Source organism: Oncorhynchus clarkii, chromosome 29 (assembly GCF_045791955.1).
Source record: "Oncorhynchus clarkii lewisi isolate Uvic-CL-2024 chromosome 29, UVic_Ocla_1.0, whole genome shotgun sequence".
Classification (NCBI taxonomy): Eukaryota; Metazoa; Chordata; class Actinopteri; order Salmoniformes; family Salmonidae; genus Oncorhynchus; species Oncorhynchus clarkii.
The window spans coordinates 43389129-43401116 of record NC_092175.1 but is presented as its reverse complement, the minus strand read 5'-3'; the positions used below and the strand labels follow the sequence as shown (position 1 = coordinate 43401116).

General features: G+C 43.8%; 1 protein-coding gene across 3 annotated transcripts in view; it reads right to left on the bottom strand.

The window, feature by feature from the left end:
* LOC139387900 (glutamate receptor, ionotropic, kainate 1a) overlaps window positions 1-11988 on the bottom strand; it is a 99530-nt gene that overhangs the window by 21067 nt on the left and 66475 nt on the right. For all 3 annotated transcript variants that reach the window (XR_011629233.1, XM_071134251.1, XM_071134252.1), the window contains exon 14: window positions 9035-9153. Coding sequence is in view for 2 of the 3 variants with exons in the window: in XM_071134251.1 (XP_070990352.1) it covers window positions 9035-9153 (119 nt within the window). In the remaining variant the exon portion in view is untranslated. The remainder of the gene's footprint in view (window positions 1-9034; window positions 9154-11988) is intronic.

Here is an 11988-nt window from a genome sequence, read left to right as displayed (position 1 = left end):
CATCACACCCCCCAGACATGCTAACCTCTCACCATTACACACACATCACACCCCCATTACACACATCACACCCCCAAGACATGCTAACCTCTCACCATTACACACACATCATAATACCCATAAGACATGCTAACCTCTCACCATTACACACATATCATAATACCCATAAGACATGCTAACCTCTCACCATTACACATCATCATACCCCTAAGACATGCTAACCTCTCACCATTACACACATCACACCCCCATTACACACATCACACCCCCCAGACATGCTAACCTCTCACCATTACACACATCACACCTTTAACCTTAATAGTCATCGTATCATTTCAAATCCAAAGTACTGGAGTACAGAGCCAAAACAAGAACAACAAACCCTAACCCTATACTGTTGGAGTTCACTGTAGTCTGGTGAACGGGTGGAGTGGGGGAGCTGCAAGGGGTCTGTGTGTCTGAGTGATATGGACTGAATGTCAACCACTGTGTGTGTGTGTGCGTGTGTGTGTGTGTGTGTGTGTGGGTGGGTGGGTGGGTGGGTGGGTGTGTGAGAGAGAGAGAGAAATAGAGAGAGAGAGAGAGATTGTCTGTTTTTTGAGTTGTGTGTTTGTTTGTGAAGCAGTGTGTGTGTGGGTGGGTGTGTGTATGTGTTTAACTATGTTTGTTTACTAAGAATAGTAAACAAACAATTTTGTTAGTCCCCACAAGGTCAAGAGCTAGGGTTAGAATTAGGGTTAGGAGCTAGGGTTAGGAGCTAGGGTTAGAATTAGGGTTAGGAGCTAGGGTTAGAATTAGGGTTAGGAGCTAGGGTTAGAATTAGGGTTAGGAGCTAGGATTAGAATTAGGAGCTAGGATTAGAATTAGGGTTAGGAGCTAGGGTTAGAATTAGGGTTAGGAGCTAGGGTTAGGAGGTAGGGTTAGAATTAGGGTTAGGAGCTAGGGTTAGAATTAGGGTTAGGAGCTAGGGTTAGGAGGTAGGGTTAGAATTAGGGTTAGGAGCTAGGGTTAGAATTAGGGTTAGGAGCTAGGGTTAGAATTAGGGTTAGGAGCTAGGGTTAGAATTAGGGTTAGGAGCTAGGGTTAGAATTAGGGTTAGGAGCTAGGGTTAGAATTAGGATTAGGAGCTAGGGTTAGGAGCTAGGGTTAGAATTAGGGTTAGGAGCTAGGGTTATGTTTAGTTATTTTTGGGTTAATATGGTTAGGGAAAATAGGATTTTGAATGGGACTGAATTGTGTGTCTCTACAAGGTTAGTTATACAAGTGTGAGTGTGTGCTTGTGTGTTACAGAGAGAGATGAGGAGAGGAGAGGGACTCCGAGGGCTGTGATAGATCACATTAATATAAAGCTGTCAAAGAGGGCTGAGCAGCAGCGTTTATCTCTGTTTACGGAGGTGTGTGTGTGTGTGTGTGTGTGTGTGTGTGTGTGTGTGGGGCTGAGTAGCAACGTTAATCTCTGTTTACGGAAAGGTGTGTGTGTGTGTGTGTGTGTGTGTGGGGCTGAGCAGCAACGTTAATCTCTGTTTACGGAAAGGTGTGTGTGTGTGTGTGTGTGTGTGTGTGTGTGTGTGGGGCTGAGCAGCAACGTTAATCACTGCTTACGGAGGTGTGTGTGTGTGTGTGTGTGGGGCTGAGCAGCAACGTTTATCTCTGTTTACGGAGTTGTGTGACTTCTCTTCTACCAACCTGTCTCTGTACAACTCAGTCTATATATCACTAGAGTCTAATAACAGGTGTTCTTTGTCATGTGGCTCCACTGTCTTCCAGTACAAATCAGCTAGACTATCTGGACCCTCTCTTTCTAAAACTATCCGCCTCCATTGTTGAAACCCCTATTACCAGCCTGTTCAACCTCTCTGTCATATCGTCCGAGATCCCTAAAGATTGGAAAGCTGCCGCGGTCATCACCCTCTTCAAAGGGGGAGACATTCTAGACCCAAACTGTTACAGACCTATATCCATCCTGCCCTGCCTTTCTAAAGTCTTCGAAAGCCAAGTTAATAAACAGATCACTGACCATTTCGAATCCCACCGTACCTTCTCTGCTATGCAATCTGGTTTCCGAGCCGGTCACGGGTGCACCTCAGCCACGCTCAAGGTCCTAAACGATATCATAACCGCCATCGATAAAAGACATTACTGTGCAGCCGTCTTCATCAACCTGGCCAAGGCTTTAGACTCTGTCAATCACCGTATTCTTATTGGCAGACTCAATAGCCTTGGTTTCTCAAATGACTGCCTCGCCTGGTTCACCAACTACTTCGCAGACAGAGTTCAGTGTGTCAAATCGGAGGGCCTGTTGTCCTGTCCTCTGGCAGTCTCTATGGGGGTGCCACAGGGTTCAATTCTCTGGCCGACTCTTTTCTCTGTATATATCAATGATGTCGCTCTTGCTGCGGGCGATTCCCTGATCCACCTCTACGCAGACGACACCATTCTGTATGCTTCTGGCCCTTCCTTGGACACTGTGCTATCTAACCTCGAAATGAGCTTCAATGCCATAAAACACTCCTTCCGTGGCCTCCAACTGCTCTTAAACGCTAGTAAAACCAAATGCTTGTTTTTCAACCGTTCGCTGCCCACACCCGCCCGCCCGACTAGCATCACCACCCTGGACGGTTCCGACCTAGAATATGTGGACAACTATAAATACCTAGGTGTCTGGCTAGACTGTAAACTCTCCTTCCAGACTCACATTAAACATCTCCAATCCAAAATCAAATCTAGAATCGGCTTTCTATTTCGCAACAAAGACTTCTTCACTCACGCCGCCAAACTTACCCTCGTAAAACTGACTATCCTACCGATCCTCGACTTCGCGATGTCATCTACAAAATAGCTTCCAACACTCTACTCAGCAAACTGGATGCAGTCTATCACTGTGCCATCCGTTTTGTTACCAAATCCCCTTATACCACCCACCACTGCGACCTGGTCGCAGCCAGATCGTAGCCAGATCCACTGGCTCCAGGTCATCTATAAGTCTATGCTAGGTAAAGCTCTGCCTTATCTCAGTTCACTGGTCACGATAACAACACCCACCCGTAGCACACGTCCCAGCAGGTATATCTCACTGATCATCCCCAAGGCCAACACCTCACTTGGTCGTCTTTCCTTCCAGTTCTCTGCTGCCAGTGACTGGAACTAATTGCAAAAATTGCTGAAGTTGGAGACTTTTATCTCCCTCACCAACTTTAAACATCAACTATCTGAGCAGCTAACCGATCACTGCAGCTGTACATAGTTTATCGGTAAATAGCCCACCCAATCTACCTACCTCATCCCCATACTGTCTTTATTTAATGTAATTTTCTGCTAATTTTCTGCTTTATTTAATTTTCTGCTTTATTTGATTTTCTGCTTTATTTAATTTTCTGCTTGCACACCAGTATCTCTACCTGCACATCGTCAACTGCTCGTTTATCACTCCAGTGTTAATCTGCTAAATTGTAATTATACGCTCCTATCTCTTATTTATTGCCTAACTCCTCATGCCTTTTGCACACACTGTATATAGACTTTCTTTTCTCTACTGTGTCATTGACTTGTTTGTGTTATTGGCTTGTTTATTGTTTACTCCATGTGTAACTCTGTGTTGTCTGTTCACAGTTCTTTGCTTTATCTTGGCCAGGTCGCAGTTGTAAATGAAAACTTGTTCTCAACTAGCCTACCTGGTTAAATAAAGGTGTTCTCAACCTGCCTACCTGGTTAAATAAAGGTGTTCTCAACTAGCCTACCTGGTTAAATAAAGGTGTTCTCAACTAGCCTACCTGGTTAAATAAAGGTGTTCTCAACTAGCCTACCTGGTTAAATAAAGGTGTTCTCAACTAGCCTACCTGGTTAAATAAAGGTGTTCTCAACTAGCCTACCTGGTTAAATAAAGGTGTTCTCAACTAGCCTACCTGGTTAAATAAAGGTGTTCTCAACTGGCCTACCTGGTTAAATAAAGGTGTTCTCAACTAGCCTACCTGGTTAAATAAAGGTGTTCTCAACTGGCCTACCTGGTTAAATAAAGGTGTTCTCAACTGGCCTACCTGGTTAAATAAAGGTGTTCTCAACTGGCCTACCTGGTTAAATAAAGGTGTTCTCAACTAGCCTACCTGGTTAAATAAAGGTGTTCTCAACTGGCCTACCTGGTTAAATAAAGGTGTTCTCAACTAGCCTACCTGGTTAAATAAAGGTGTTCTCAACTGGCCTACCTGGTTAAATAAAGGTGTTCTCAACTGGCCTACCTGGTTAAATAAAGGTGTTCTCAACTAGCCTACCTGGTTAAATAAAGGTGTTCTCAACTAGCCTACCTGGTTAAATAAAGGTGTTCTCAACTGGCCTACCTGGTTAAATAAAGGTGTTCTCAACTAGCCTACCTGGTTAAATAAAGGTGTTCTCAACTGGCCTACCTGGTTAAATAAAGGTGTTCTCAACTGGCCTACCTGGTTAAATAAAGGTGAAATATATATTTTTTAAAAATAGTTCAGTCATGTGCATGATGAAGAGAGTGTGAGAATAGCAACCATAACAACAACAAAAACAGTAAAAAGTAGATATCGTGCAAGAGAGGTTTATCAATTCCATGACAGTTGTTTCTGTTCCACAGTGAAACCTCACACAGAGACAGAGACAGAGAGAGAGAGGGCAGGGAGAGACAGACAGAGAGAGAGAGAGAGACAGAGAGGGCAGGGAGAGAGAGACAGAGAGGGCAGGGAAAGAGAGACAGAGAGGGCAGGGAGAGAGAGAGAGGGCAGAGAGGGCAGGGAGAGAGAGACAGAGAACAAAAGAGAGAAATACACAGAGACCACAACAACACAAACATGGGCAAACACACCACAAACACTAACAAAAAAGTTGACCATGTCTCCTGCACATTACCTCAGGGTTACCATGTCTCCAGAACATTACCTCAGGGTTACCATGTCTCCAGAACATTACCTCAGGGTTGCCATGTCTCCAGAACATTACCTCAGGGTAACCATGTCCCCAGAACATTACCCCAGGGTAACCATGTCCCCATAACATTACCCCAGGGTAACCATGTCCCCAGAACATTACCTCAGGGTTGCCATGTCTCCAGAACAGTAGGCATGTCTCCAGAACATTACCTCAGGGTTGCCATGTCTCCAGAACAGTAGGCATGTCTCCAGAACATTACCTCAGGGTTGCCATGTCTCCAGAACAGTAGGCATGTCTCCAGAACATTACCTCAGGGTTACCATGTCCCCAGAACATTACCCCAGGGTAACCATGTCCCCAGAACATTACCCCAGGGTAACCATGTCTCCAGAACAGTAGGCATGTCTCCAGAACATTACCTCAGGGTTGCCATGTCTCCAGAACAGTAGGCATGTCTCCAGAACATTACCTCAGGGTTACCATGTCCCCAGAACATTACCTCAGGGTTACCATGTCCCCAGAACATTACCCCAGGGTTACCATGTCCCCAGAACATTACCTCAGGGTTGCCATGTCTCCAGAACATTACCTCAGGGTTACCATGTCTCCAGAACATTACCTCAGGGTAACCATGTCTCCAGAATAGTAGGCATGTCTCCAGAACATTACCTCAGGGTAACCATGTCTCCAGAACAGTAGGCATGTCTCCAGAACATTACCTCAGGGTTGCCATGTCTCCAGAACATTACCTCAGGGTAACCATGTCCCCAGAACATTACCTCAGGGTAACCATGTCCCCAGAACATTACCCCAGGGTAACCATGTCCCCATAACATTACCCCAGGGTTACCATGTCTCCAGAACATTACCTCAGGGTTGCCATGTCTCCAGAACAGTAGGCATGTCTCCAGAACATTACCTCAGGGTTGCCATGTCTCCAGAACAGTAGGCATGTCTCCAGAACATTACCTCAGGGTTGCCATGTCTCCAGAACAGTAGGCATGTCTCCAGAACATTACCTCAGGGTTGCCATGTCTCCAGAACAGTAGGCATGTCTCCAGAACATTACCTCAGGGTTGCCATGTCTCCAGAACATTACCTCAGGGTTACCATGTCTCCAGAACATTACCCCAGGGTTACCATGTCTCCAGAACATTACCACAGGGTAACCATGTCCCCAGAACATTACCCCAGGGTAACCATGTCCCCATAACATTACCCCAGGGTTACCATGTCTCCAGAACATTACCTCAGGGTTGCCATGTCTCCAGAACAGTAGGCATGTCTCCAGAACATTACCTCAGGGTTGCCATGTCTCCAGAACAGTAGGCATGTCTCCAGAACATTACCTCAGGGTTGCCATGTCTCCAGAACAGTAGGCATGTCTCCAGAACATTACCTCAGGGTTGCCATGTCTCCAGAACAGTAGGCATGTCTCCAGAACATTACCTCAGGGTTGCCATGTCTCCAGAACATTACCTCAGGGTTACCATGTCTCCAGAACATTACCCCAGGGTTACCATGTCTCCAGAACATTACCACAGGGTAACCATGTCCCCAGAACATTACCTCAGGGTAACCATGTCTCCAGAACATTACCTCAGGGTTGCCATGTCTCCAGAACAGTAGGCATGTCTCCAGAACATTACCTCAGGTTTGCCATGTCTCCAGAACAGTAGGCATGTCTCCAGAACATTACCTCAGGGTTGCCATGTCTCCAGAACAGTAGGCATGTCTCCAGAACATTACCTCAGGGTTGCCATGTCTCCAGAACATTACCTCAGGGTTACCATGTCTCCAGAACATTACCCCAGGGTTACCATGTCTCCAGAACATTACCACAGGGTAACCATGTCCCCAGAACATTACCTCAGGGTAACCATGTCTCCAGAACATTACCTCAGGGTTGCCATGTCTCCAGAACAGTAGGCATGTCTCCAGAACATTACCTCAGGGTTGCCATGTCTCCAGAACATTACCTCAGGGTTACCATGTCTCCAGAACATTACCCCAGGGTTACCATGTCTCCAGAACATTACCACAGGGTAACCATGTCCCCAGAACATTACCCCAGGGTAACCATGTCTCCAGAACATTACCTCAGGGTTGCCATGTCTCCAGAACATTACCTCAGGGTTGCCGTGTCTCCAGAACAGTAGGCATGTCTCCAGAACATTACCTCAGGGTTGCCATGTCTCCAGAACAGTAGGCATGTCTCCAGAACATTACCTCCGGGTTGCCATGTCTCCAGAACATTACCTCCGGGTTGCCATGTCTCCAGAACATTTGTACACTTCTTTAAGCATGTTACCCTTTACGGAGCTTCCAGAATAAAATACATGAATAGTGTATTTCAGAGAGGAGTCTGGTGGGGTTTACTGCCATGTATCCAAGGCAGAGGTACTATCACACACCATCCCACAGACCGCTAGAGGCCACCGTAAACTCCACACTGGTACACAAAGCTAGGTGACATACACACGGACGGACGCACACACAGAGAATCAGACATGCATGCAGTCACTCACTCACAAACACACGCACACACCTAGCATATACTGTAAAACCTGCTAGAGCCTTGTTGAAGTTAAGGGATTGGGTTGAGGGATAAAATAGGATTCTGTAATGGAGGGTTGAGGGTTAAAATAGGATTCTGTAATGGAGGGGTGCTACAATTCTGCATAGTGCATTTTTAATTCCTGGGATAATAAATAGAAAAATAATACATAAAAGCACAAGAAAAACATCTTAATGACTAATAATTATTTATAGATTTAGATATGTTTAGATTATTTATAGATTTAGTCATGTTTAGATTTAGTCATGTTTAGATTATTTATAGATTTAGTCATGTTTAGATTATTTATAGATTTAGTTATGTTTAGATTATTTATAGATTTAGTTATGTTTAGATTATTAATATATTAATTTAGATTATTTATAGATTTAGTTATATTTAAATTATTAATATATTAATTTAGATTATTTATAGATTTAGTTATATTTAGATTATGAATATATTAATTTAGATTATTTATAGATTTAGTTATATTTAGATTATTAATATAATTAGTGATATTTAAATGATTTATATATTTAGTTATATTTAGATTTATAGATTTAGTTATATTTAGATTATTAATATATGAATTTAGATTATTTATAGATTTAGTTATATTTAGATTATTAATATATGAATTTAGATTATTTATAGATTTAGTTATATTTAGATTATTAATATATTAATTTAGATTATTAATATAATTAGTTATATTTAAATGATTTATATATTTAGTTATATTTAGATTTATAGATTTAGTTATATTTAGATTATTTATAGATTTAGTATATTTAGAATATTAATATATTAATTTAGATTATTTATAGATTTAGTTATATTTAGATTTATAGATTTAGTTATATTTAGATTATTTATAGATTTACATTATTCATAGATTAAATTTTGTTTAGATTATTTTTAGATGTAGTTATGTTTAGATTATTAATTGACTAAATGATGATGTTATTCAGATGTTGGTTTGGTTGAGAGCAGGGAGGGGAGGGGAGGGGAGGGTGTTGTACTACTATAACTGTAGGTGTCACTGAAAGGTTACTAAAGGTTACTAAAGGTTACTAAAAGGTTACTAAAGGTTACTAAAAGGTTACTAAAGGTTACTAAAGGTTACTAAAAGGTTACTAAAGGTTACTAAAAGGTTACTAAAGGTTACTAAAGGTTACTAAAAGGTTACTAGAAGGTTACTAAAGGTTACTAAAGGTTACTAGAAGGTTACTAAAAGGTTACTAAATGTTACTAAAAGGTTACTAAAGGTTACTAAAGGTTACTAGAAGGTTACTAGAAGGTTACTAAAGGTTACTAAAGGTTACTAGAAGGTTACTAAAGGTTACTAGAAGGTTACCAGAAGGTTACTAAAAGGTTACCAAAAGGTTACCAGGAGGTTACTAAAAGGTTACGGCTCAGTTCAGGGTTTACAGTATCAGTAGGGTCTTTACTGTAGAAATAGGAGTTTACCGGCCCACAGTACCGACCACAGGACCGGCTCAGTGGCCCCATGACCCAGTATCTATAAACCCAGTGGTCCCAGCAGCCTCTAGGATGGGTGTTAACGTTGACCTGTAACCTAAATACCTTGCTGCATGAGAGCTCCCACTCCGAACCAGAAACTATTGAGTAAGGTGAAATTATTCTCTAGCAACTCTGATGAGGGGTTGCAGGGGTGAGGGTTGTACCACTCGTAGGGAGTAAACCTGGGGGAGGAGGGAGAGGAGAGAGGGAGGGAGAGGAAAGAGGGGAGGGGGAGAGAAGGGGAAGGAGCAAGGGGAGAGAAGGGGGAGGGAGAGGGGATTGAGGGGGAGGAAAGGGGAGAGAGGGAGAGAGAGAGAGTAAAACACAGCACATAGTGACATACTGTACTTTAGTTACAATCGACAACATGAACCACAGTTAAAGACTGAACTGAAACCAACAAACCTTCTGTTAACAATGCTGTTATTTTTTCAATGAAATCAAATAGCCTCGTTCTCCTTTTGAACAACCTCAACACACATCCGGGACCACAACATGCTACTGGAGGATAGGATGGATCACACAGTCCTATCTACTGGAGGATAGGATGGATCACACAGTCCTATCTACTGGAGGATAGGATGGATCACACAGTCCTATCTACTGGAGGATAGGATGGATCACACAGTCCTATCTACTGGAGGATAGGATGGATCACACAGTCCTATCTACTGGAGGATAGGATGGATCACACAGTCCTATCTACTGGAGGATAGGATGGATCACACAGTCCTATCTACTGGAGGATAGGATGGATCACACAGTCCTATCTACTGGAGGATAGGATGGATCACACAGTCCTATCTACTGGAGGATAGGATGGATCACCCAGTCCTATCTACTGGAGGATAGGATGGATCACCCAGTCCTATCTACTGGAGGATAGGATGGATCACACAGTCCTATCTACTGGAGGATAGGATGGATCACACAGTCCTATCTACTGGAGGATAGGATGGATCACACAGTCCTATCTACTGGAGGATAGGATGGATCACACAGTCCTATCTACTGGAGGATAGGATGGATCACACAGTCCTATCTACTGGAGGATAGGATGGATCACACAGTCCTATCTACTGGAGGATAGGATGGATCACACAGTCCTATCTACTGGAGGATAGGATGGATCACACAGTCCTATCTACTGGAGGATAGGATGGATCACACAGTCCTATCTACTGGAGGATAGGATGGATCACACAGTCCTATCTACTGGAGGATAAGATGGATCACACAGTCCTATCTACTGGAGGATAAGATGGATCACACAGTCCTATCTACTGGAGGATAGGATGGATCACACAGTCCTATCTACTGGAGGATAGGATGGATCACACAGTCCTATCTACTGGAGGATAGGATGGATCACACAGTCCTATCTACTGGAGGATAGGATGGATCACACAGTCCTATCTACTGGAGGATAGGATGGATCACACAGTCCTATCTACTGGAGGATAGGATGGATCACACAGTCCTATCTACTGGAGGATAAGATGGATCACACAGTCCTATCTACTGGAGGATAGGATGGATCACACAGTCCTATCTACTGGAGGATAGGATGGATCACACAGTCCTATCTACTGGAGGATAGGATGGATCACACAGTCCTATCTACTGGAGGATAGGATGGATCACACAGTCCTATCTACTGGAGGATAGGATGGATCACACAGTCCTATCTACTGGAGGATAGAATGGATCACACAGTCCTATCTACTGGAGGATAGGATGGATCACACAGTCCTATCTACTGGAGGATAGGATAGATCACACAGTCCTATTTACTGGAGGATAGGATGGATCACACAGTCCTATCTACTGGAGGATAGGATGGATCACACAGTCCTATCTACTGGAGGATAAGATGGATCACCCAGTCCTATCTACTGGAGGATAGGATGGATCACACAGTCCTATCTACTGGAGGATAGGATGGATCACCCAGTCCTATCTACTGGAGGATAGGATGGATCACCCAGTCCTATCTACTGGAGGATAGGATGGATCACACAGTCCTATCTACTGGAGGATAAGATGGATCACCCAGTCCTATCTACTGGAGGATAGGATGGATCACACAGTCCTATCTACTGGAGGATAAGATGGATCACCCAGTCCTATCTACTGGAGGATAGGATGGATCACCCAGTCCTATCTACTGGAGGATAGGATGGATCACCCAGTCCTATCTACTGGAGGATAGGATGGATCACACAGTCCTATCTACTGGAGGATAGGATGGATCACACAGTCCTATCTACTGGAGGATAAGATGGATCACCCAGTCCTATCTACTGGAGGATAGGATGGATCACACAGTCCTATCTACTGGAGGACAGGATGGATCACACAGTCCTATCTACTGGAGGATAAGATGGATCACCCAGTCCTATCTACTGGAGGACAGGATGGATCACACAGTCCTATCTACTGGAGGATAGGATGGATCACACAGTCCTATCTACTGGAGGATAGGATGGATCACACAGTCCTATCTACTGGAGGACAGGATGGATCACACAGTCCTATCTACTGGAGGATAGGATGGATCACACAGTCCTATCTACTGGAGGACAGGATGGATCACACAGTCCTATCTACTGGAGGATAAGATGGATCACCCAGTCCTATCTACTGGAGGATAGGATGGATCACACAGTCCTATCTACTGGAGGATAAGATGGATCACCCAGTCCTATCTACTGGAGGATAAGATGGATCACCCAGTCCTATCTACTGGAGGATAGGATGGATCACCCAGTCCTATCTACTGGAGGACAGGATGGATCACACAGTCCTATCTACTGGAGGATAGGATGGATCACCCAGTCCTATCTACTGGAGGACAGGATGGATCACCCAGTCCTATCTACTGGAGGATAGGATGGATCACCCAGTCCTATCTACTGGAGGATAAGATGGATCACCCAGTCCTATCTACTGGAGGATAGGATGGATCACACAGTCCTATCTACTGGAGGATAAGATGGATCACCCAGTCCTATCTA